The 26,615-nt window shown below is 44.8% G+C and overlaps 1 protein-coding gene across 1 annotated transcript in view; it reads right to left on the reverse strand.

The window, feature by feature from the left end:
• The window catches only part of dnah7 (dynein, axonemal, heavy chain 7), a 468,798-nt gene that overhangs the window by 362,135 nt on the left and 80,048 nt on the right, over positions 1–26,615 (reverse strand). The window contains exons 12-13 of the mRNA XM_078228625.1: positions 497–763; positions 86–213 (exon numbers count right to left, since the gene is read on the reverse strand). Coding sequence (XP_078084751.1) covers positions 86–213; positions 497–763 — 395 coding nt within the window. The remainder of the gene's footprint in view (positions 1–85; positions 214–496; positions 764–26,615) is intronic.

A 26,615-nucleotide genomic window follows, 5' to 3' on the forward strand; every position in this document is an offset into this window, starting at 1 on the left:
AGCTCCAATTACGAGGTGGAGGAATTATATGGGGATCTCGCCAAAACATACTATGTTTAAGACACAGTTTTGGAATAGTACTAACGCTTTATTTGCATCCTGGTGATATTTGTTTAGCATGTTCAGAAGTTTCTCATGCAGGGTTTCTGCCCGTTTCACAAGAGCCCTAATGAGCTCATCACAGTGCACCTCAAACATCCCCAGGCGAACAACCTAGAGAAAAAATTAAGGCAATTAAACAAAATAAATAATATTTTAGTATAGCTGTATGAAAAATTGTGCTAGCAAAGGAATTTTTAAAAATATGATCTGCTAATTACCTAGATAAAATAGTAATGTTCATATTACCATCTAGTATAGTTATCAAATGTAGATCAAACTGCTTCATAAATGGAACAATTAATACATGTAACAATTAAGAAAATGTAAGGTTAATTCATTCGTATATAAATACATAATTACATAATTTATCATTGAAACTTAAGTTAGTAGGTACCTTTTGAGATTGGTACTTAATTTCCTCTTTCAGTTTCAGATATTTAATTATTTCCTGCGCCGCCTCTTCAAATGTATGTTCTTCATTCAGGAATTGTTCTACGTCCAAGTCTGCTTGCCTATTGATGAGCATGGTATACTTATCATATTGTTTGGTATGCTCTTCAGGTCCTAAACTTTCTTTGGCAATTATGTCAATAATTTTTCTTTTGTTTTCTTCGAGGATTTCATCCAAGATTATTGGTTTCAGAGTGGTTTTAACACCAGACTATAACAAAGAAAAAAAGAAAAAATATTTATTCTAAGTGCACAAGAAACAATTTGAAAAGTAGTAATAAATTATGTTTTAGGAGGTAAGTGCATCTGGTTTGAAATTTCACTCAAACAGCAGATTGGACAAACAAAGTTCAGAGTTCACCAGACCAGGTTCCAATTTTCTAGTTAATAATTTTAATGACTGATAAATTAGGAGAGTCACAAATCCAGTCAGCAGACCTCCTTGCCTAATGATTCAATCCATCCTCCCATCAAATGCGGTTTCATGTACAAAGCAGCATTATAATAAATTGAATGGTTTGGAACTTACTTCAGACATTGAGCCTAAATTTTCTCGTGTTTTACTATTCAATTTCAGATGAATGCACAGTAAGTAGTCTCACAACACCAGGTTAAAGTCCAACAGGTTTATTTGGTAGCACGAGCTTTCGGAGTGCTGCTCCTTCATCAGGTGAGTACAGGATTCTGTGAGGATACAGTGAGTCCTGTACTCACCTGATGAAAGAGCAGCACTCTGAAAGCTTGTGCTACCAAATAAACCTGTTGGACTCTAACCTGGTGTTGTGAGACTACTTACTGTGCCTACCTCAGTCCAACGCCAGCAACTCCATTTCAGATGAATGGGAAAGAAATCTGGAAAAGTATATATGATCTCCACTGATGTTGGCATTCAACACAATTTTGGGCATCATTTCAGCAAGATATTGGATGCGGCCACCTAAGTAATAGTGAGCACATTTAAAAGAAGTGGAAATTTTTGTAGGTCAGGAAGTTCCTCAGTTAGTTCCGCTCTGACACAACTTTGCCAGAATTTCAAGTTGACATGTATAAATGGGACTTCTGCTGCATTTCCAACAAAGTTTCCCTGTAAATCAGTCTCATGAATTTATGCCGAGTGACTATAAATGTCTATTTGCCTCATTATAATCTCTACATGGCATAACTCACATCTCTATAATATAGGCATCCAGCATTACCACAGTCAGTGAAGTAAGTTTAAAGGGCTATGGGGCAAAAATGCAGATTTTAAAAGTGCTGTAAAGACGTGATATACAGATTTGCCAATTTTCTTTTAGTTGCATTGCCACATGGTCTACTGCTGTAGATCTTCCAGTTTTGCATTTTCCCCCATTCTAAAAAGGTTACCATTGATTTCCCATTGATAATGCATCTTGGAAAGAAAGAGGAGAAATGTGGGGGGAAATGTCATGCAAGTTTGAAGATGATACCAAGATTGGTAGGGTGGTTAATAGTGAAGAAAATGGTTGTTAGTTACAGGAAGATATAGATGGTTGGTCAGATGGGCAGAGCAGTGGCAGATGGTATTTAACCCTGAGAAGTGCGAGATAATGCACTTTGGAAGAAGAAACAAGATGAAGGAGTATTTAATGAATGGCAGGTCACTAGATAGCTCAGAGGAACAGAGGGATGTTGGGATAATTATTCACAGATCTCTGAAGGCGGCACAGCACGTGAATATAATAGTTAAGAAGTCACATGGGACACTTGCTTTCATCAGTGTATAAGAGCAAGGAGGTAATGTTGAAGTTGTACAGAGCATTGTTTAGGCCACAGCTGGAGTACTGTGTGCAGTTCTGGTCACCTCACTATAGGAAGGATCTGACAGCACGAGAGGGGGTATGGAGTACGTTCACCAGGATATTGCCTGGGATGGAACATTTGAGCTATAAAGGAGAGACTGGATAGGCTTGGACTGTTTTCTTTAGAGCAGAGAAGGCTAAGGGGGGGCATGATTGAAGTGTATACGATTATGAGGGGTATGGACAGGGTGAGCAGGGAGCAGCTGTTCCCCTTGGTTGAGGGGTCAATCATGAGGGGGCATAGTTTTAGGAAAAGGGACAGGACATTCAGAGGTGATCTGAGAAAAAACCTTTTCACTCAGAGGGAAGGGGGAATCTGGAGTGCACTGTCTGGGAATGTAGTGGAGGCTCGAAACCTTGCAACCTTTAAAAAATATTTGGATGGGCACTCGAATATCATAACATTCAAGGATATGAGACAAGTGCAGGAAAATGGGATTAGCACGCCTTTCATGGTAGTTGTCAGTGCAGACTCGATGGGCCGAAGGGCCTTTTCTATGCTCTAAGATCCTTTGACTCCATGACTATAAATGGGGTAGAGGCCAGGCTGCTCAGGCATGGTGCTTACCTACTGACATTCCAACTATAGGATATATTAACCAATGAATTCCTAAATCCTACTAACCTAATAGCAATGCTAGCTCAAGCTGTGCATTATAAAGGTAGCTGTCATGAGCTCTGCCACTGCTATAATCTAACATGTAGCTTATCGCTATTTGTGGGCACTACATCGCCAATAGATCCAAGGTCACCAATGAATGTGTATACTACATAGTCATTCTAAGATACTTGAATTACATTAATGGCATTCATTAGTCAATGGCACACAGTTGAACTAAGCAAGTTACAGAAATATTTGTTTTGGAACCATTTAATCAATTGTTAGGTTCAGTAATTTTACCAAGTAATAGGAATCTATGAACATAGAACATAGAACATAGAAAGCCACAGCACAAACAGGCCCTTCGGCCCACAAGTTGCGCCGATCACATCCCCGCCTCTAGTCCTATCTATAGCCCTCAATCCCATTAAATCCCATGTACTCATCCAGAAGTCTCTTAAAAGACCCCAACGAGTTTGCCTCCACCACCACCGACGTCAGCCGATTCCACTCACCCACCACCCTCTGAGTGAAAAACTTACCCCTGACATCTCCTCTGTACCTACCCCCCAGCACCTTAAACCTGTGTCCTCTCGTAGCAACCATTTCAGCCCTTGGAAATAGCCTCTGAGAGTCTACCCTATCCAGATCTCTCAACATCTTGTAAACCTCTATCAGGTCACCTCTCATCCTGCGTCTCTCCAGGGAGAAGAGACCAAGCTCCCTCAACCTATCCTCATAAGGCATGCCCCCCAATCCAGGCAACATCCTTGTAAATCTCCTCTGCACCCTTTCAATGGCTTCAACATCTTTCCTGTAATGAGGTGACCAGAACTGCGCGCAGTACTCCAAGTGGGGTCTAACCAGGGTCCTATAAAGCTGCAGCATTATCTCCCGACTCCTAAACTCAATCCCTCGATTAATGAAGGCCAGTACGCCGTACGCCTTCTTGACCACATCCTCCACCTACGAGGCCGATTTAAGAGTCCTATGGACCCGGACCCCAAGGTCCTTCTGATCCTCTACACTGCTAAGAATGGTACCCTTCATATTATACTGCTGCTTCATCCCATTGGATCTGCCAAAATGGATCACCACACACTTATCCGGGTTGAAGTCCATCTGCCACTTCTCCGCCCAGTCTTGCATTCAAGAAGTTCAAAGAACCTCCACCACTGAAATGTCATATTTTTGCCACTTGTTTGTTTGTCTGTTTATAAATACAATGGCCAGAATTCTACCGGTCCACCCGCCACAGGAATCGGAACTGGCGATGGGCAGAGCACAGGAAGGTCTACTGGCCTCAGGTGGGATTTACAGTTTCAGGAAGAACAAGGCCATAAAACCCCTCCCTTAATCTCAAAACTGAGAGACAGATTTCAATTAAAATGTGTTACATAGATAGGGTAAGAATCTGTAAACATTAGGGGAGAGGGCAAATTGGGTTAATTTTAGAATGCTGAGAGTTTAATTATTTAGAATGCTGTTGACTGTTTTAACTGTCTCAGCTGCTGTGGTGGAATTTCTCACAACAGTCAAAATGTATGCAGTTTTCAGTCCAGGTTGCTGGATGTAGATCAGCCTAAAGTCTCCTCATTAAGATGGAAGTGTTAATTTTTTTCCCCACTTTGTAGTTCCAGAGCATCAATCAGGTAGTGATAAGGATCAAAGAAGGGATGCATAATTGTAACAATTTGAGTTAACACAGTATGGTGGAGGTATGCACGCTACTGAGTGATCTCTTTACTTAATGTACCTATATGTCTACATGTAGTCCCTTGATCAATCCCAACACATACATCAAATAGACAAATAGAAGCAATTTCACTCTCTCAATCTTTAGCTACACCACATCATATTCACTTTCCTAGCACATACTATTTTGGCTTCACTTTAAGGTAGTCAACCTGGTAGCAACAGTTCAACACTGGATTTTCCCAGCTTCCTGGACCTTACAACCCTCAGGCATGGCATTAGCCCAGCAAGAATCACTATTGGTCACTACTATTGAAGACCAAGCTTGATGGCCATGCTGGAGGGCTTGAAGGCCATTGAAGGCCACCCAGTGCCCATCTAGCAGTGCCCAACTGACACAGTTAGGCTCTGAGAGTGTGCCAGAGGTAGTGCCAAGGGGGTGGGGTCTCAGTAGGGGTGAGCCTGAGTGGGGGTGGGGCTATGGGGGAGGCTATGAAGGGGGTTCATGAAGGGGGAGCATGTTGGGAACCATGCAGGGGGACATATTGGGAGGGACCCAACGCCCCGATGCTGAAGATCCATGTCAGGGAGGGGGTGGGAAAATATGCCACCGATGTTGGGGTGGGGGAGAGGGTTCCGATGTCTGTGGGGGGAGGGAGGGGATCTCCCAGCTCACTGAGAGATTGGGGTGCCTGTTCAAAATGGTGGTTGATCGTTTTGCCACCAGGTTAATTGATATGCTTAGATCCCACCCCTCGCAGAACCGGCGCGCAGCTCACCACTCTTTCAAGGCTGAAATGTTATGACCATTCACGCCGACAGGATTTTCCCATTCCGCTGCAGTGAACGGAGATTTTTGTGGGTCAAATTCTCCAGCCTCGCTCCAGCAGGAGTGTGATCTGAATGGCTAGTAAGGTCACACCCTATGTGTGGGATAATTACGGTCCAGTCCACACCAGACGGACTGGCAAGAATCGCTCCGGCTTTCTCGCTGCTATGACAAGGCTTTTGGGAAAATTGCAGCCATAGACATCACTATTTCCGTCAGATTTCTTTCTCTTTGTAATGCTTTTCTGTCAAGATGAAACTTGCCCAACCAGTTGATTACCTGTGACATTGCATTTTGTAGATCAAAGAACTAGGTCACTCACAATAAGGTTATTCACCTACCTGTCTCTGATGTTTTCAAACTAATAGTGAGGAAAAGACCAACTAGACCATCAAGCCTCTCCCAACCAATGAAAGCTGGACCAGCAAGACTAAACACTTCTTCTGAACTCCACTCACCACATCTTCAATCTCTGCAACCATGTTCTCCGAGCCCCTCAAGCGATTAAAAAAACAGTGAGAGCATCTGAACCAAGTATTATCCATAAAACCATTTACCTTCTATATGACGCATTCTCTATCCCAATCAGAAATTGGTCCAGCTCCCTCTTGATAATATGCAGGCAGTCAGAACTTACCACACCAACTGGAAATATATTTCAGAGGCTTACAATGCTCTTGAAAAAGAACCACCTACCACCCAGTCTATTCCAAAGTTTACTTAATTTGAATCCCTGACCCTTGGTCTTTTTCACTTTCTTCAAAGTGAATAATTTATCAATAGGATGCAATCCAGCCCTTTAATTATTTTATAGACTACCTGGTCACTAAGCCTATGTAAATAGATCAAAGTCTTTGAGTCTGAGTCGTTCTTTAAATTAGCAATCATTCTTGTTGCCCTCTCTTTGCAAGGCCTTATTATAGAATATAGGAGAAACAGAATTGGCCACAGTATTCTCAATACTGTGACCAGTGAAAAGTATAGTGGCAAAATGGTGTTAATCAATTTATACTGAAGGTTTCTATTAATTATATTATTGAATCCATCGTGCAGAAAGAGGCCATTCGGCCCATCAAACCTGCACCAACAACAATCCCACCCTATTCCCGAAACCCCACATATTTACCCCCGACTAGAGAGGGGGCTATACTGGACCTAGCTCTGGGAAATGAGCCCGGTCAGGTCGTCAAAGTTTCGATAGGGGAACATGTGGCAAATAGTGACCACAACTCTGTTAACTTTAGGATAGTAATGGACAAGGATGAGTGCTGTCCTACAGGCAGGGTGCTAAATTGGGGGAAGGCTGACTATAGCCGGATTAGGCAGGAATTGGTGGATGTTGATTGGGAGAGGATGTTCGAGGGTAAGTCCGCGTCTGGCATGTGGGAGTCTTTTAAGGAACTATTGATAAGGCTGCAGGATAGGCATGTGCCTGTAAAAAGGAAAGATAGGAAAGGTAGGATTCGAGAGCCGTGGATAACCAGGGAAATTGAGGATCTGATTAAAATGAAAAGGGAGACGTACGTTAAGTCCAGGCAACTGAAAACAGATGGAGCTCTGGAGGAATACAGAGAGAGTAGGAAAGAACTCAAACGGGGAGTTAGAAGGGCAAAAAGAGGTCACGAGATGTACTTGGCAGGCAGGATTAAGGAGAATCCTAAGGCATTCTATTCATACGTTAGGAACAAAAGAGTTGTCAGGGAGAAAATCGGACCTCTCAGGGACAAAGGAGGGGAATTATGCTTACAACCCAAGGGAATAGGGGAGATCCTAAATGAATACTTTGCATCGGTATTCACGAAGGAGAGGGGCGTGTTAACCGGGAGTGTCTCGGAGGGAGGTGTTGACCCGTTAGAGAAAATCTCCATTACAAGAATGGAAGTGTTAGGTTTTTTTAGGGAACATTAAAACTGACAAAGCCCCAGGGCCTGATGACATCTATCCTCGACTGCTCAGGGAGACGAGAGATGAAATTGCTGGGCCTCTGACGGAAATCTTTGTCGCTTCTTTGGACACGGGTGAGGTCCCTGAGGATTGGAGGATAGCGAATGTGGTCCCGTTGTTTAAGAAGGGTAGCAGGGATAACCCAGGAAATTATAGGCCGGTGAGCTTGACGTCCGTGGTAGGGAAGTTGTTGGAGAGGATTCTTAGAGACAGGATGTATGTGCATTTAGAACGGAACAATCTCATTAGTGACAGACAGCATGGTTTTGTAAGAGGGAGGTCGTGCCTTACAAATTTGGTGGAGTTTTTTGAGGAAGTGACAAAAACGCTTGATGAAGGAAGGGCCGTGGATGTCGTCGATATGGATTTCAGTAAGGCATTTGACAAAGTCCCACATGGCAGGTTGGTTAAGAAGGTTAAGGCTCATGGGATACAAGGAGAAGTGGCTAGATGGGTGGAGAACTGGCTTGGCCATAGGAGACAGAGGGTAGTGGTCGAAGGGTCTTTTTCCGGCTGGAGGTCTGTGACCAGTGGTGTTCCGCAGGGCTCTGTACTGGGACCTCTGCTATTTGTGATATAAATAAATGATTTGGAAGAAGGTGTAACTGGTGTTATCAGCAAGTTTGCGGATCTCACGAAGATGGCTGGAATTGCGGATAGCGAAGAGCATTGTCGGGCAATACAGCAGGATATAGATAGGCTGGAAAATTGGGCGGAGAGGTGGCAGATGGAGTTTAATCCGGATAAATGCGAAGTGATGCATTTTGGAAGAAATAATGTAGGGAGGAGTTGTACAATAAATGGCAGAGTCATCAGGAGTATAGAAACACAGAGGGACCTAGGTGTGCAAGTCCACAAATCCTTGAAGGTGGCAACACAGGTGGAGAAGGTGGTGAAGAAGGCATATGGTATGCTTGCCTTTATGGGACGGGGTATAGAGTATAAAAGCTGGAGTCTGATGATGCAGCTGTATAGAACGCTGGTTAGGCCACATTTGGAGTACTGCATCCAGTTCTGGTCGCCGCACTACCAGAAGGACGTGGAGGCATTGGAGAGAGTGCAGAGAAGGTTTACCAGGATGTTGCCTGGTATGGAGGGTCTTAGCTATGAGGAGAGATTGGGTAGACTGGGGTTGTTCTCCTTGGAAAGACGGAGAATGAGGGGAGATCTAATAGAGGTGTACAAGATTATGAAGGGTATAGATAGGGTGAACAGTGGGAAGCTTTTTCCCAGGTCGGAGGTGACGATCACGAGGGGTCACGGGCTCAAGCTGAGAGGGGAGAAGTATAACTCAGACATCAGAGGGACGTTTTTTACACAGAGGGTGGTGGGGGCCTGGAATGCGCTGCCAAGTAGGGTGGTGGAGGCAGGCACGCTGACATCGTTTAAGACTTACCTGGATAGTCACATGAGCAGCCTGGGAATGGAGGGATACAAACGATTGGTCTAGCTGGACCAAGGAGTGGCACAGGCTTGGAGGGCCGAAGGGCCTGTTTCCTGTGCTGTACTGTTCTTTGTTCTTTGTACCCTGCTTATCCCCGTGATACTAAGGAGCAATTTAGCATGGTCAATCAACCTAACCCGCATATCTTTGGAGTGTGGGAGGAAACCAGAGCAGCCAGAGGAAACCACGCAGACACAGGGACAATGTGAAAACTCCGCGCAGACAGTGACCCGAGGCCAGAATTGAACATGTGTCCCTGGCGCTGCTAACCGCTGTGCCACCGTGCCGCCCAGTACAAACCAGTACGCTGCTGGCTTTAATTACAATTTCTCTACACAGAATTATACAGAAGGAGCCTGTTCACCCCTTCTGTTCACCCCATCTGTTCTTTGAAAGAACTGTTCAATTTAATTCCACAACCCATTTTCTCCCCCGTAATCATGCAAATTAGTTCTCTTCAATACATGTTTAATTGTCTTCTGAAAGTTTCCATGGAATTTGATTACACCACCCTTTCAAGTAGTGCATTTCAAATCATAACAACTTATGTAAAATTGTTCCTTCCAGTACTTATGCCAATTGCTTAAAATAATGAACTTTGGTTATCAACTCACTTTCCAGAAGAAACAGTTTTTTCCATCTTGCTTTGCCAAAATCTCTCACCATTTTGAATACTTAAGTGTTCTCTTAACCATCTTACCTCTAAGAAAAACAAACCCAATTTCTCCAATCTCTCCACTGTACTCCTTCATCTCCGGAATCCTCCTGGTAAACATCCTCTGGACCCTCTCCAGGGTTTTGACATCCTTTCTAAATTGTCATGCCCAGAATTGATCACAATATTACTGTTGATGCCAAACCAAAGGTTTGTTAATGCAGGTTCTCGCTAGTCTTCTGGTCATGAACCTTTAGTGATCTTAGCACAATAACACCAAGATCTTTTCCTCTCTCACCATCTTTCAGTATAATTCCTTATAAATGATACAACTGTTCAGCTTTTGTTTCTACCAACATTTAATACAATAATCTACAATAATCTAAACTGAGCATTATTTGCCATTGTGTGCCCACTCCCCCAGCATAGATAAATCATTTTAGATTTCATTGCATTCCTTCACTATTTACCCTTGCTATAGATTTTGGTGTAATCTGCAAACCTACTTAGCATAATTGCGACATCACTGCCAAGACATTAATAAATACACTGAAGAGCAGGGGGCTGAGGACCCATCCCTGGGGGACACCAAGACATCAGGAGTTTCTGGGCATGATTTTCCAGCTGCACTCCACCCCAAAGCTGGAAAATCTCACCCAAGGTCAACAGACTTTGCACAGTCTGTGTCTCGCCCGCTAAGATTCCCGTGGCAGGCGGGACAGGAAAGTTCCCCCTCTGCATCTTTTGAATACAGAGGGTTTACTTGCGTCATATGTCAGTCCAATTAGAGAAGTGGAGGGAGCAGGTATTACACTTTACTGGGAAGACCAGAGTCCAACTGACCCCTAACAGAGGGAGCAACATTTAGCAAGATTTTCAATCTCTCCATCAAGTTGGCAGTTAATACGTACCCCAATGGCGTGAACACTCATGTTAATGTTAATTTTCAGATATCTCTGGGATCCCACAAATGTTGGCAGGCTCAATTTCAGCAAGATCCCAAACATGTACATCTGAGCCCATTGCCCTCTCTGTTTCTTTTTGCTTTCCTTTGCAGGTAGAAGGAGGTGGGTGGCATAAAATGGTATGGTGGGTAAAGCAGACACTTTTAGCTGAAAACTGCATTTGGGTAGAGGTTGAAGGGAAGAAGTATTTACTTTGTCTTTCTCCTGCGTAATCCCCTAAAATGACCCCTAATCCCTCCCTCACATTTGTGTCCTCTCCCTTCGCCTTCCATTAACCTCATTTCCTTTCCTATACCATCCCTTCACCACCTCTACCCCATCCCCTTTGAACCACATTCAATCCCACTACCCCCTCCTCTTTTCTGCTCCACTATCTGTCATCTCATTCCTAATCTTTATCAATTTCCTTTCCCCCAATCAACTACCCCCGCAAAAGAATGGGTGACAAAAAGACCTCCCACTCTGACCAATTTTTCTCCTCATCTCCTTTCATATCTAATTTCAAAGAATCATCTGCTTTCAAGTTTCAAATGTGTCTAAAAAATCAAATTAGACTAAGGGGAGCAACTGTCTTTCTCAATGTATATATCTTTCTCCCTCACTGTCTCAAATGCATCAGAAATCTGGACCTCAGAATCATCAATATCAATTAGTAATGCCATTTTTTAACTATCAACGAAACACTAGTAAAATCTGTTGGCTCTTGATATCAACTGATGGTTTTCTTTCACAAATTAATCTAACATTGTAATAAAGATTCTCTTACTCTTGTCATACCTCTCATATTCTCTGTTTCTCTCACGGTTATAAACAAGCATTTAGCAATTATCTTTAACTGTCAACAAAACACAGGTGAAATAATCTGTTGGCTTCAAAAACCAATCTTTTAAAAAATGACTAACATTAACATGAGAGCTTTCTCTCTCTCTCTCTCTCTCTCTGCTCCTGCTCAGCACCCCAAACTTCACAACTTAATATACCTTCTGTAGTACAGAACACAAAACAAAGGAATCATAACACTGTCATTCTTCTGTTACACACAAACTGGCAGGCACAAGTGCAGTTACCCTGCTTTTAAAATCTATTTGAAGAAAAGCTACTGAGTACAAGCATTAAAACGTTGAAGAAAAATATTCATGTATTATAGTTATAGCTGTAAAAATGACCTTCAGTTGTGCAGTCTGAGTACAAATATTGGCCCTGATTTTAACTCGCTATGAGTGGCAGACATGAGGACAGTTGGCCAAGTGTCAAGCTTCTCCCAGCTAGTGACATGAAGGCACTTTAACACCCAACTTCATTTAAATAGATTAAGCTTAATTCATGTCTGAATCCAATGACAGGGACAGCAGACCCATGGGCATGTGTTGGGAGGGAATGGTAGGAGGCCACAGTTGGATTATTAATTTCAATAAAGCCCTTTCACAAGCTTTTAAAAGGTTACTTTCAAGAAAAAATAACTAATGAAGTCACTGAAAGACAGATTCAGTGAACAAACCTAACCATGTCATTGTGAAATATGTAACTTCAGAACTTTTAAACTTTTGTATTGACTTGAGAAATTTTGATTACTAAGGAAAATAACAGTTCAAAAAATATTTTAAAGTTATTTGAAGACGTGCTGTATGTAAACATATATTTTTTGCATATCCCTAAATGCATCAATCAAGCTTGATCTCCAAAGCTGATTGCTTAGCTCTGAAAACTCCCAGCTGTAATTCCACCATAGACCATGGAACTGCAGTACACAGTACCAATTATATTGGAGATATTAAAATTGGGACTGTAGCAACATCCCCTTCTTCTGCTGCCTTTTCAGCTGCCACTGCCCTAATGTTCCTGTCCTGTCACTGCAGTTCAATTCCCTGGTCACTGTAGCTGTCATTCACCTGCTTTAAACAAAATAAGAAACAAAATTACCTAGTAAAAGCAAATTACTGCAGATGCTGGAATCTGAAACCAAAAGAGAAAACACAGAAAACCTCGACAGGTTTGACAACATCTGTAGAGAAAAGAGCTGACGTTTCGAGTCCAGATGACCCTTTGTCAAAGCTCAAACGAAATTACCCAAACAGCTTTATGGATTTTTAACTGTCATCAAGCTACTAATTTGCAGTTTTCTCAAAAATGTATCCATAATCCAAGAAATTAAATACTAACTATATCCCTAACACTTGCACAATGCAATCTGGCTTATTCAATCTTTGTAAATCAGTGGTCTTCACAATATATCGTATACAATACAACATAAAACAGTATATTCTCAGCCTCACTATGAGCAACACTGCAGGAGATCTGGTCACATATTTACAAGAATGATGCAAAGGAAATGAGCTATTGGTTTATCCAAACCGTGTTCTACACATTTCTGGTGCCTTGTGCAGAGCCACAAAGGGCGAAATCTTACCAAAACGTGGCAGAGTGCTGATTCCAGTGCAAAAAATTGAGTGTTTCCTGCCTGCATGTTTTTGGTCCAATTCTTACAGCGTATTAGTATTAATTTTTATTCCTACGAGTTTCACGCCGTTCCCTCTGATTTGCCCGCCGTGTAATGACTCAACTCTGCAAGTATTCAGGTGCTCCATATAAATGACTCCCCAGCACTTGTTCCACAATGGCTGCAGGGATGGCAGCAAAGAAGTCAGCATTATGCTTTACAGAGGGGCCCTCACCAGGCTGCTTCATGGAGTGGTGCAGAGGTGGAGCATCCTGTACCCCCACTCCAGGAGACAGCCATCCAGCAGGACGACCACCCCCACCTGCGATGCAATGGAAGTCCTGGTCAATGCAACTGCACCCCAGAAGAGGACAGAGCAGCAGTGTTTCAAGATGATGAATGATCTTCTTCGCTCAGCCAGAGTAAGTGAACCACCCCCAGTCTTCCACTGCATCGCCTCTCACTCCAACCCTTTCTCTCACTCAGTCACCTTGGCCTCTGCCAACACCAGGTTCCCCCTTCGCTCCCACAAGCACCATGTTCCCCCAGTAGCTGATATGCTCCTCACACTCTAGCTCCCACCCAAGCCCCATGCCTGCCACAATTCATTACTATTTTAAATGTCAAGACTCCCACCTAACGCTTCCTATTTGTGTCATAGAACATAGAACATAGAACATTGCAAGACAAAGAACAAGAACAATACAGCACAGGAACAGGCCCTTTGGCCCTCCAAGCCCACGCCGCTCCCTGGTCCAAACTAGACCATTCTTTTGTATCCCACCATTCCCACTCCGTTCATGTGGCTATCTAGATAAGTCTTAAACGTTCCCAGTGTGCCCGCCTCCACCACCTTGCCTGGCAGCGCATTCCAGGCTCCCACCACCCTCTGTGTAAAATATGTCCTTCTGATATCCGTGTTAAACCTCGCCCCCCATCACCTTGAACCTATGACCCCTCGTGAACGTCACCACCGACCTGGGGAAAAGCTTCCCACCGTTCACCCTATCTATGCCTTTCATAATTTTATACACCTCTATTAAGTCTCCCCTCATCCTTCGTCTTTCCAGGGAGAACAACCCCAGTTTACCCAATCTCTCCTCATAACCAAGCCCCTCCATACCAGGTAACATCCTGGTAAACCTCCTCTGCACTCTCTCTAAAGCCTCCACGTCCTTCTGGTAGTGTGGCGACCAGAACTGGACGCAGTATTCCAAATGCGGCCGAACCAACGTTCTATACATCTGCAACATCAGACCCCAACTTTTATACTCTATGCCCCGTCCTATAAAGGCAAGCATGCCATATGCCTTCTTCACCACCTTCTCCACCTGTGACGTCACCTTCAAGGATCTGTGGACTTGCACACCCAGGTCCCTCTGTATATCTACACCCTTTATGGTTCTGCCATTTATCGTATAGCTCCCCCCTACATTAGCTCTACCAAAATGCATCACTTCGCATTTATCTGGATTGAACTCCATCTGCCATTTCTTTGCCCAAATTTCCAGCCTATCTATATCCTTCTGTAGCCTCTGACAATGTTCCTCACTATCTGCAAGTCCAGCCAATTTCGTGTCGTCCGCAAACTTACTGATCACCCCTGTTACACCTTCTTCCAGATCGTTTATATAAATCACAAACAGCAGAGGTCCCAATACAGAGCCCTGCGGAACACCACTAGTCACAGGCCTCCAGCCGGAAAAAGACTCTTCCACTACCACCCTCTGTCTTCTGTGACCAAGTAAGAAGTCTCACAACACCAGGTTAAAGTCCAACAGGTTTATTTGGTAGCAAATACCATAAGCTTTCGGAGCAATGCTCCTTCGTCAGATGGAGTCAAGAGACCACTCCATCTGACGAAGGAGCATTGCTCCGAAAGCTTATGGTATTTGCTACCAAATAAACCTGTTGGACTTTAACCTGGTGTTGTGAGACTTCTTACTGTGCTTACCCCAGTCCAATGCCGGCATCTCCGCATCATGACTTCTGTGACCAAGCCAGTTCTCCACCCATCTAGCCACCTCCCCCTTTATCCCATGAGATCCAACGTTTTGCACCAACCTACCATGAGGGACTTTGTCAAACGCTTTACTAAAGTCCATATAGACGACATCCACGGCCCTTCCCTCGTCAACCATTCTAGTCACTTCTTCAAAAAATTCCACCAGGTTAGTGAGGCATGACCTCCCTCTCACAAAACCATGCTGACTATCGTTAATGAGTTTATTCCTTTCTAAATGCGCATACATCCTATCTCTAAGAATCCTCTCCAACAACTTCCCTACCACGGACTTCAAGCTCACCGGCCTATAATTACCTATAAAGACAAACGCAACCACAACAGGCGTGAGTGGGCACAGCCATCTGGAGTAATGCCAGAGCTCCAAACCCTCACATGCCTTTAGGAGCGAGCCCTCAAGTTGGTCGAGGTGGAGGAAGCCTATGCTGCTGTGCTGCTAATGAAATGGGGACAGCAGAAAAATCCTCAACACATCTGCTGTCATTCCTCAAGTCTTGAGTGATAATCAATGTTCCCTCCATATCCCCTGTAATGCACTGATGCCATGTCCCTTCTCTTGTAGGCTGGCCAACGGAACAGGCCAAACTATCTATGCGCACCCTGGACCTACCGTACTACAGCAGCTCAAAGGGGGACGACTGCAACCCACCATTGAAGAGGCGTCACAGTTGTCACCCGCACCCAGTGCCAGCAGAGATACTTACACCTCAGTGGGTCCAATATGTAGACAGGCTTCTGGGTCACTCACTGTTGAGTACCTCACAGCTGAAGGTCCACAGCAGGCAGAGGCAAGGACGGTCCATGGAACCCTTGGAGGGATGCCAAAGCCCATTTGCTGAGCCCCTTGCTGATGATGTGCCACTGGGCCCACTCGTCCAACAGATGCTGGAACTGCAAAGGCAGAGTCGCCACGTAACAGGAAGGGATGAGAGCAGCCCTCCTCAGAGTTCAAGGCCAATTGAAGGAGTCCCATCACCTTCTATCCGAGGAAATTGTGCCATCACTGCAGCGCACCAAGGCCAACACTGTGAGGTTAGCGTCTGCAGTGGAGGCCTTGGTGCAGGACATGCACTCCATGACAGGAGATGACTACACCATGGTGCAGGGCTTCAACTGCCTGGTGTAGGCACTGGTGAGAATGCATGAGTGTCAGTGCCAGAGGACAGCAGGGCCTCTGGACCTTACTCCAACTGCTCCTTCATTCCATGGAGTAGCACAGGGGCCCTTGGAAATCCAAAGGGAAGAGAAGTCCAGCCTAGAGTCCTCCAGCCAGGGGACCCTGGGCATCTCCAGGCCATCTGACACCCCGCCTTCCCTGTGAGTGACATGCCTCTGCCCCTGTCAGCAAGGAGAAAAGCAGTCAAACATCCGTGCTGCCCAAAAGCAGGCCTGGATCCTCTTGGTCCCAGCCCACCAGAGGACATTCGCCAAGGTCATCTCAGGAAAAAGGGCGTGAAAGTCAGCAGGCCACCTCAAACTCAGCTGTGGTTCCAGGGGATATACCTAGACAGAGCGGGAAAGTCACAAAGATTAAGAAACCATAGGCACTTAGCGGGCACGGGTGAATATAGGCAATAGTGAGATAGGTCACCAATTTGTTTTGAATGTTTGGCAACAAATTTCACTTTGTTCACCCATAGAGCCTTCACTCTGTCTGTTCATGCCACCAGGTTTGGGGGAAATCACCAAGCTCACCCGGCACCTCATCCCTGTGGAGTGTGAGAATGGCAGTGCTATGTCCGTCCCACCCTCTTGCCAGCCCTCACTAAAGAAGGGCAGTCCCTCAACTATGATATGGGGCATCCACGAGGAGAGTATCGAGGAGAGCACATATAGAGAGGTAGTTGCACTGCAGCCTAAGATTCCCCAGGCAGGGAGGAAGTGGATGACCATCAGGCAGAGCAAGAGGGCAGTGCAGAAATCTCCTGTGGTTTTTTGCCTGAAGAACAGATATACTGCTTTGGATACTGTTGAGGGGAATGACCTCTCAGGAGAACGCAACAACAGCCAAATTTGTTACGCCATGGTTGGTTTTACTGCAGTAAGGTGGAGTAAAAAATGTGAGAGTGCAATAGTTACAGGGGATTCAATTGCAAGGGGAATAGACAGGCATTTCTGTGGCCGGTATGGATGGTATGTTGCCTCCCTGGTGCAAGGATCAAGGATATCTTAGAACAATTACAGGACATTCTGGAGGGGAAGGATGAACAGCCAGTGGTCATGGTACACATCAGTACCAATGACAGATAAAATAGGGATGAGTCCTAAAAGCAGAATATGAGGAGTTAGGACGAAAGTTCAGAAGTCAGACTTCAAAGGTAGTGATCTCAAGATTACTACCAGTGCCACGTGCTAGTCAGAGTAGAAATAGCGGGATATATTGGTTGAATACGTGGCTGAAGAGATGGTGTGAGGGGAGGGTTTTAGATTCCTGGGGCACTGGGACCAGCTCTGGGATAGGTGCGACCAGTAGAAACTAGACAGATTACATCTGGACAGGGCCGGGACTGATGTCCTAGGGGGAGTATTTGCTAGAGTGGTTAGGGCGGGTTTAAACTAATATGGCAGGGGGATGGGAACCCATTCAAGGAGTCAGAGAAGGGGAAATAAAGGACAAAACCAAAGACAGAAGTTTTAAGTTTAAGTTTATTCATTCGTGTCACAAGTAGGCATACATTAACACTGCAATAAAGTTACTGTGAAAATCTCCTAGTTGCCACACTCCGGCGCCTGTTCGGTCAGGCACACAGATAGAGAATTTAGCATGGCCAATGCACCTAACCAGCACATCTTTCAGACTGTGGGAAATCGGAGCATCCGGAGGAAACCCATGCAGACACAGGCAGAACATGCAGACTCCGCTCAGACAGTGACCCAAGCCGGGAATCGAACCTGGGTCGCTGGCGCTGTGAGACAGCAGTGCTAATCACTGTGCTGCCATGCCACCAGCACGGAGGTAGAAAGGGGAATAAGAAGTGAGGGAGGCGATGGCCTAGTGGTATTATCGCTAGACTATTAATCTAGAAACTCAGATTCCGGGATTTGACAGGGAGTGTTGCTACAGCCGAACAGGAAAGGCAGTGGAGTAGGCGACCTGCCCACACAAGGGCTACAATATGGGACAGTAGTTGCAGACGGCAGCATAACAGAGAAATGGAGCGGGGGCTGCCCAGAGGAACAAGCTCTAGCGTTGGTCCCTCTTGTTGAATTGGAGCTGAACTTCTCCAAGCTTCTTAACAATGACAGGAGACAGTCAATACACTTGAATATCTCCGTCAGTAACCTCACCTGTGTTGTCCTATATTTCACCTCATCCCCCCTGAGTCCCCTGCATCAGAACCAGTTTCCAAGCTCCCCATCTGGCTGACACACGAACCATCTCCCGAAACTGTGGACTGTGAGTAAATTCTGGGTTTTTTTTTTGTCTAATTTTCGGGAGGTTTTTTGTAATTAACGGAAACCGGAAGGCCACATCGCGAAGCCTGCCGGTAGCTGTAGTTTTTTTTTTTCTCTCGGGCCCCTAGCCCTATAAATTGGTGCAGAGGAGATACCCGATCCTCTACACTGGTAGAGGATCCCACCCTTCCATCCTCCTCTAACCTAATTATAAGTGTGGGGAAGTTTTTTTTGTTTTTCTTTTTTTCTTGCTGGTAATGGCTTCAGGGATGGCAGTTCAGGCAGTATGCTGCATCTCCTGTGGGATGTATGTGGTGAGGAAATCCAGTAGTGTTTCAGGAGATTTTAGTTGTAAGAAGTGCATTAGATTGCAGCTTCTGGAGAAGCGTGTAAAGGAGCTGGAGGGGGAGTTAGAGGAACTCCGCATAATTCGGGAGGCGGAGGTGGAAGTTGATAGGAGTTATAGAGAAATAGTAACTCCTAGAAATGAGGCTTGGGTCAATGCCAGGAGGAGGGGTAAGAAGCAATCGGGAAGACAATCCCCTGGGGCGGATCCCCTCCATAATAGGTTTTCGGTGCTGGAGGCTACAGTTGAGGAGGAATCAACTGAGCATAGAGAGCAGATCTCTGGGGGTGAGCCGAGTGAGAAAGCTCAGGTGGTTAGGGGCTGTAAAAGACTGGGCCTTGTGATTGGGGACTCCACAATTAAGGGGACAGATAGGAGGGTCGGAACTAAAGGTAGGGACTCAGGGTTGGTGTGTTGCCTACCAGGGGCTGGGGTCCGGGATGTGTCTGACAGGGTATTCAGGACTCTTAGGGGGGAGGGAGATAAACCACAAGTTATTGTACATGTGGGGACACACGACATAGGGAGGATAGGGGAAGGGGATATTAGGCAGGGATTTATGGAGTTGGGGTGGAAACTAAAGGCCAAGACTGACAGAGTGGTTATCTCTGGACTCTTGCCTGTACCACGGGATAGTTTAGAGAGGAATAGGGAGAGGGAAGGTTTGAATTCATGGCTGAGGGGATGGTGCAGGAGGGAGGGGTTCAGGTACTTAAGCAATTGGGGCTCGTACTGGGGAAGGTGTGACCTCTATGAGAAGGATGGTCTACACCTTAATCAGAAGGGGACCAATATCCTGGGGGGTAAATTTGCTAAGGCCATGCAGGGAGGTTTAAACTGATTCGGGGGGGGGGAGGGATCCTGAGTAGTGGGGCTGAAAGTGAGGGATGCATGGATGGGGACTGCAATGCACGGCATTGCAGAGGTGGGGTGGAGCAGGGTTTGAAATGTGTATACTTCAATGCCAGGAGTATTCGCAATAAAGTGGGTGAACTTGCAGCGTGGATCAGTACCTGGGACTTCGATGTTGTGGCTATTTCAGAGACATGGATAGAGCAGGGGCAGGAATGGATGCTGCAGGTCCCGGGGTTCAAATGTTTTAGTCGAAGTAGGGAAGGAGGTAGAAGAGGGGGAGGGGTAGCATTATTGGTCAGAGATTGTATCACAGTGTCAGAGAGGAGGTTTGATGAGGACTTATCTGTTGAGGTAGTATGGGCGGAGATTAGAAATAGGAGAGGAGAGGTCACCCTGTTGGGAGTCTTTTATAGACCTCCTAAAAGTTCTAGAGAGGTTGAGGAAAGGATTGCAGAGTCAATCCTGCTTAGGAGTGAAAGTAATAGGGCAATTGTTATGGGGGATTTTAACTTGACTAATATTGACTGGAATTGTTATAGCTCTAGCTCGTTAGAGGGGTCAGTTTTTGTTCAAAGCGTGCAGGAAGGTTTTTTGACTCAGTATGTAGACAGGCCAACTAGAGGTGAGGCTATATTGGATCTGGTGCTGGGAAATGAGCCAGACCAGGTGCTAGACTTGGAAGTTGGTGTGCATTTTGGTGATAGTGACCACAATTCGGTTACGTTCACCTTAGTGATGGAAAGGGATAGGCATGAACCTCGGGCCAGTGGTTTTAGCTGGGGGAAGGGTAATTATGAGGCTATTAGGAGAGAATTAGGAAACATAGGTTGGACTAGGAGATTACAGGGACTGGGAACGTCCGACATGTGGAGTTTTTTCAAGGAGCAGCTACTGCGAGTCTGTGATAGGTATGTCCCTGTCAGGCAAGGAGGAATTGGTAGGGCTAGGGAACCGTGGTGCACCAAAAAAGTTTCTTTGTTGGTTAAAAAGAAAAAGGAGGCTTATGTTCGGATGAGACGTGAGCACTCGGGTAGTGCACTAGAAAGCTTTAGATTGGCTAAGAGGGAGTTGAAGAGCGAGCTTAGAAGGGCTAAAAGGGGACATGAGAAGACTTTGGCGGATAGGGTTAAAGAGAATCCTAAGGCGTTCTATAGGTATGTCAAGAACAGAAGGTTGGTTAGGGCAAGTTTAGGGCCAGTTATAGATGGCAGAGGGAAGTTATGTGTGGAACCGGAGGAGATTGGTGAAGCATTGAACCAATATTTCTCTTCGGTGTTCACGCAAGGGGACATGAATATAGCTGAGGAGGACACTGGGTTGCAGGGGAGTAGAATAGACAGTATTACAGTTGATAAGGAGGATGTGCAGGATATTCTGGAGGGTCTGAAAATAGATAAATCCCCTGGTCCGGATGGGATTTATCCAAGGATTCTCTGGGAGGCAAGAGAAGTGATTGCAGAGCCTCTGGCTCTGATCTTCAGGTCGTCGTTGGCCTCTGGTATAGTACCAGAAGATTGGAGGTTAGCGAATGTTGTCCCATTGTTTAAGAAGGGGAACAGAGACTTCCCCGGGAATTATAGACCGGTGAGTCTCACTTCTGTTGTCGGCAAGATGTTGGAAAAAATTATAAGGGATAGGATTTATAGTTATTTGGAGAGTAATGAATTGATAGGTGATAGTCAGCATGGTTTTGTGGCAGGTAGGTCGTGCCTTACTAACCTTATTGAGTTTTTTGAGAAAGTGACCAAGGAGGTGGATGGGGGCAAGGCAGTGGACGTGGTATATATGGATTTTAGTAAGGCGTTTGATAAGGTTCACCATGGTAGGCTTCTGCAGAAAATGCAGATGTATGGGATTGGGGGTGATCTAGGAAATTGGATCAGGAATTGGCTAGCGGATAGGAAACAGAGGGTGGTGGTTGATAGTAAATATTCATCATGGAGTGCGGTTACAAGTGGTGTACCTCAGGGATCTGTTTTGGGGCCACTGCTGTTTGTAATATTTATTAATGATCTGGATGAGGGTATAGTTGGGTGGATTAGCAAATTTGCTGATGACACCAAAGTCGGTGGTGTGGTAGACAGTGAGGAAGGGTGTCGTAGTTTGCAGGAAGACTTAGACAGGTTGCAAAGTTGGGCCGAGAGGTGGCGGATGGAGTTTAATGCGGAGAAGTGTGAGGTAATTCACTTTGGTAGGAATAACAGATGTGTTGAGTATAGGGCTAACGGGAGGACTTTGAATAGTGTGGAGGAGCAGAGGGATCTAGGTGTATGTGTGCATAGATCCCTGAAAGTTGGGAATCAAGTAGATAAGGTTGTTAAGAAGGCATATGGTGTCTTGGCGTTTATTGGTAGGGGGATTGAATTTAGGAGTCGTAGCGTTATGTTGCAACTGTACACAACTCTGGTGCGGCCGCACTTGGAGTACTGTGTGCAGTTCTGGTCCCCACATTACAGGAAGGATGTGGAGGCTTTGGAGAGGGTGCAGAGGAGGTTTACCAGGATGTTGCCTGGTATGGAGGGGAGATCCTATGAGGAGAGGCTGAGGGATTTGGGATTGTTTTCGCTGGAAAGGCGGCGGCTAAGAGGGGATCTTATTGAAACATATAAGATGATTAGAGGTTTAGATAGGGTGGATAGTGATAGCCTTTTTCCTCTGATGGAGAAATCCAGCACGAGGGGGCATGGCTTTAAATTGAGGGGGGGTAGTTATAGAACCGATGTCAGGGGTAGGTTCTTTACCCAGAGGGTGGTGAGGGATTGGAATGCCCTGCCAGCATCAGTTGTAAATGCGCCTAGTTTGGGGGCGTTTAAGAGATCCGTAGATAGGTTCATGGACGAAAAGAAATTGGTTTAGGTTGGAGGGTCACAGTTTTTTTTTTAACTGGTCGGTGCAACATCGTGGGCCGAAGGGCCTGTTCTGCGCTGTAATGTTCTATGTTCTATGTTCTATGTTCAGCTAATGTTCTGGGACCCGGGTTCGAATCCCACCACGGCAGATGGTGGAATTTGAATTCAATTTTAAAAAATCTGGAATTAAGAATCTGCTGATGACCATGAAACCATTGCCGATTGTCAGAAAAACGCATCTGGTTCACGAATGTCCTTTAGGAAAGGAAATCTGCCATCTTTACCTGGTCTGGCCTACATGCGACCCCAGTGTCACAGCAGTGTGGTTGACTCTCAACTGACTTTGGGCAACTAGGGATGGGCAATAAATGCTGGCCAGCCAGCGGCACCCGGTGTCCCACAAATGAATTTTTAAAGAGGCAGAGAAACCAATGGCCAGATTCAAAACAGGGCTCGGTGAAACATTGTGGGAACAGAACCAGTAATGAGAAAAGGCGTGCCTGAAGGTTTTATACTTTAACGCGCAGAGCACTCACAATAAAGTGGATGAATTAATCACATGAATAGATATAAACAGGTATGGTATAGTAGGGATTATGGAGACATGACTGGGGGGGTTGACTAAGGTTGGGAAATGAACATCTGGGGTATTCAGTATTTAGGAAGGACAGGCAAAAAGGAAAAGGCAGTGGAGTCGCATTGCTGGTTAAAGAGGAAATTAACACCATACAGAGGATATTAGCTCTGACAATGTGGAAATTATATGGGTCGAGCTAAGAAACAACAAGAGGAAAAAATGTAAATATGGATTGTAAATAGACCCCAAACTGTAGTGGTGATGTTGGGAATGGCATTAAACAGGAAATTAGATTGCATGCAATTTAAAAAATCTATAATTATGGATGATTTCAATCCCCATATAGATTGGACAAACCAAATTAGTCACAACACCATAGAGTAGGAATTCCTGGATTGTATACAAGATGGTTTTCTGGACCAATATGTTAAGAAACCAATTAGAGAGCAGGCAATTCTAGACTGGGCATTGTGTCATGAGAAAGGAATAATTGGCAATCTAGTTGTGAGAGACCCCTTGGAGATGAGTGACCATAACATGATAGAATTTTTCATCAAGGTGGAGAGTGATGTGGTTGATTCTGAGTCTAGGATCCTGAAACTAAATAAAGGAAATACGATGATATAGGGTGCAAGTTGGCTATGATAGATTGGGAAGCTTTACTTAAAAGGGATGACAGTGGATGGACAATGGCAAACATTCAAGGAACACATGGGTGAACTACAATAATTGTTTATTCTGTCTGGTGCAAAAGTAAAACTGGAAAGTTGGCCAAACCAAATTAGAGATAGTATAAGATCCAAGGGAGAGGCAAACAAATTGGCCAAGCAAAATAGCAGACCTGAGGATTGGGAGCAGTTCAGAATTCAGTAAAGAAGGACCAAGGGACTGATTAAGAAGGGGTCAAAAGCCCACGCCCAGTTTTAAGTTTAAGTTTGTAAGTTTTAAGAGTAGTGTTCCACAGGGATCAATGCTGGACCTCTGTTGTTTATTGCATATATAAATAATCTGGAGGAAATGTGGGTGGTCTGATTAGTAAGTTTGTGGATGCCACGAAGATTGGTGGAGTTTCTGATAGCGCCGGGGATTGTCAGAGGACACAACAGGATATAGATAGATTGAAGACTTGGACACAGAAATGGCAGATGGAGTTTAATCTGGACAAATGTAAGGTGATGCATTTAGGTGTGAATTACACTGTAAATGGTAGAACCCTTAGGAACATTAACATACAGATGAGGCTGGGTGTGCAGGTCCATAGTTCCCTAAAAGTGACACAAGGAAAGCTCAGAGACACCTGCATGATGTGCTTACTATAGTCACATGCAACCTGAACATTGAGCAAGTGAAAGCCTTTCCATCTCATAAATGCACCTGGCCACTGTAAGGAGCCATTATGGCCATAGAGTAGCAGGAACATTGAAGAGAATCAAAATAAATTCCTGAGAGTTGTGGCATACCTTGATTTTGTTCCAGGAGAAGTCCAGGAACCCTCAAGATCCCATAAAGCATAGGGGAACTCTTGGGTGAAAATAACAGTTGAATGGGAATGTCCCGGTGGGATTTTTGAGCTTAAAGAATAAGGGCGGGATTTTCTGGCCCTTCCCACTGGTGGAATCATCCGGTCCCACCAAAGATGACCCCCTGCAGTGGATCAGGACAGGCGAGCCACGCAAAACATTACAGGCATCAGCAGATCCTGCTGGCAGCCAATGGAAAGCCAGTTCCACCACCAGAAATCAGGCTACAGGGGCCCAAGAAATATACCCAAAGTGTTTACGAAATAAATGTTAAATTGGTAGCACTAGCTCAACTTAACTCTTGTATCATAAAGGTTTTTTGTCTAAAAAGTGACATCTTGTGGCCTAATTCTTTCAGTTAATAACAGGGTTTGAATTTATTTTTTAGAAGGTACTGGTCTTCTTTGAGTTCATAACAACCTCAATAGGTTTCTGTTTGATTTGTTTCTCCCCATACCAACCTGAGATTACATAGGCACTCCTTAGAACTCAGGCATTTTTCCCAGAATTCACTGTACCTTTTTTCAGAACAATGTTTTACTTTAAGTTAAAGGGGCATTTTAAAACATAATTCTCTTGTAAAGTTCAGAATTCATAATAATTTGATGCATTGGCCAGCCGAAAGTACATAGCATCTATGACCTCCTTTATGCAGCACTGGACTGCTGACAGAAGCCACACAAATCTCCAGATGATCCGTGCTATGACACAATGGTTTAGAAACTGAGTGTCAATGTCACATTTAAGGCAACAGGCAATAGTGGCCACTACATCCCAGTGGCCCTAACTCCTATTTCATCATTACAATTGGTTTCATTTGGCTCTGCAACCACCTGCCTTGGAAAAGTGCAGCTGTCATAGGCACTGATGCACGGACATGTTGATGAAGCTTTGCTCTGCCAAGGCATGCCTTTTTTATTCTTTCATGAAATGTGGGCGTCACTGGCTGGGCCAGTATTTATTGCCCATCCATGAGCATGGAGTCACATGTCTGGAGTACCATGTAGGCCAGACAGGCAAGGATGGCAGATTTCATTTCCTAAAGGACATCATTGAACCAAACTATAAAAATCAACAACGGTTTTGTGAACTTTTATTTCCAGATTTTTATTGAAATCAAATTTTACCATCTGCCATGGTCAGATTCAAAATAATATCCCAGAACATTACCCTGAGTCTCTGGATTAATAGTCCGGTGGCATTACTGCTGCGCCCCTGCCTCCCCTTCTGCAACCAGTATGCACAGGCTGCCCTATTCACCCTCCTCATTGACATTCAATGCCTTCCTCCAGCCACTGGAGCTCCCCTTGCCTCTCCTAGGGCACAAAAAGACTGCATGGCTTTCTCTGGGCCACTCACCTGTTCACGAGAGAATGAATCAGATTCCGTAACACTCCACACGTCAACTGATAAAGCCTCCACTGCCTTGATGCTCTTAGTGACCATGGTCCTTTCTTCTTTGGATTCTTAGGACCTTGCAGACACCTTCCTAGGAGCACCAAAACCTCATAGGCCCCTTCCTCTGCAAAACCACCAAACCTGATTGTCTGGCTTTGTTCAGACCATAAGTTGCAGCCTAGTTTACAGACTTTTTTTTATACTAATGACACTGGTGGCTGATTTCACACCTGTGATTCTCACGTGCCCCTGATAATTTGACAATTTCCTGGTAAATTGTTTTGCCTCATTGTTTATACAAAACCTTGCTTCTTTTCTGGCTTAGGTCCACCATGCCAGTTGCCTACAGAAAAATCGATTGACGGGAGGAATCTGTTGACAATTCCCTCATAAGTTTAGCGGCCTCCCCACCTTCATCTCACTTTTTGTGGGCCAATGAGGTTCAGACTTTGTCACTCAGAGGGTTGTGGATCTTTGAAAATATCTATACTAGCAGGTGTAAATGCTCCATCATTGAGTACATTTTAAGATTGATATCAATAGGTTTTTGATCTCTCAAGGAATCAAGGGGAGCAGGCAGGAAAGTAGATGGAAGTAGAAGATCAACCATGATCAATGGTAGAGCAGGTATAAGGAGCCAAATGGTCCACCCCTGCTCATTTTTCATTTGTTCTTATCTGCCACTGGCAGCCATGCCTTCCATTACCAA

This window comes from Mustelus asterias, chromosome 14 (assembly GCF_964213995.1).
Source record: "Mustelus asterias chromosome 14, sMusAst1.hap1.1, whole genome shotgun sequence".
Taxonomy (NCBI): Eukaryota; Metazoa; Chordata; class Chondrichthyes; order Carcharhiniformes; family Triakidae; genus Mustelus; species Mustelus asterias.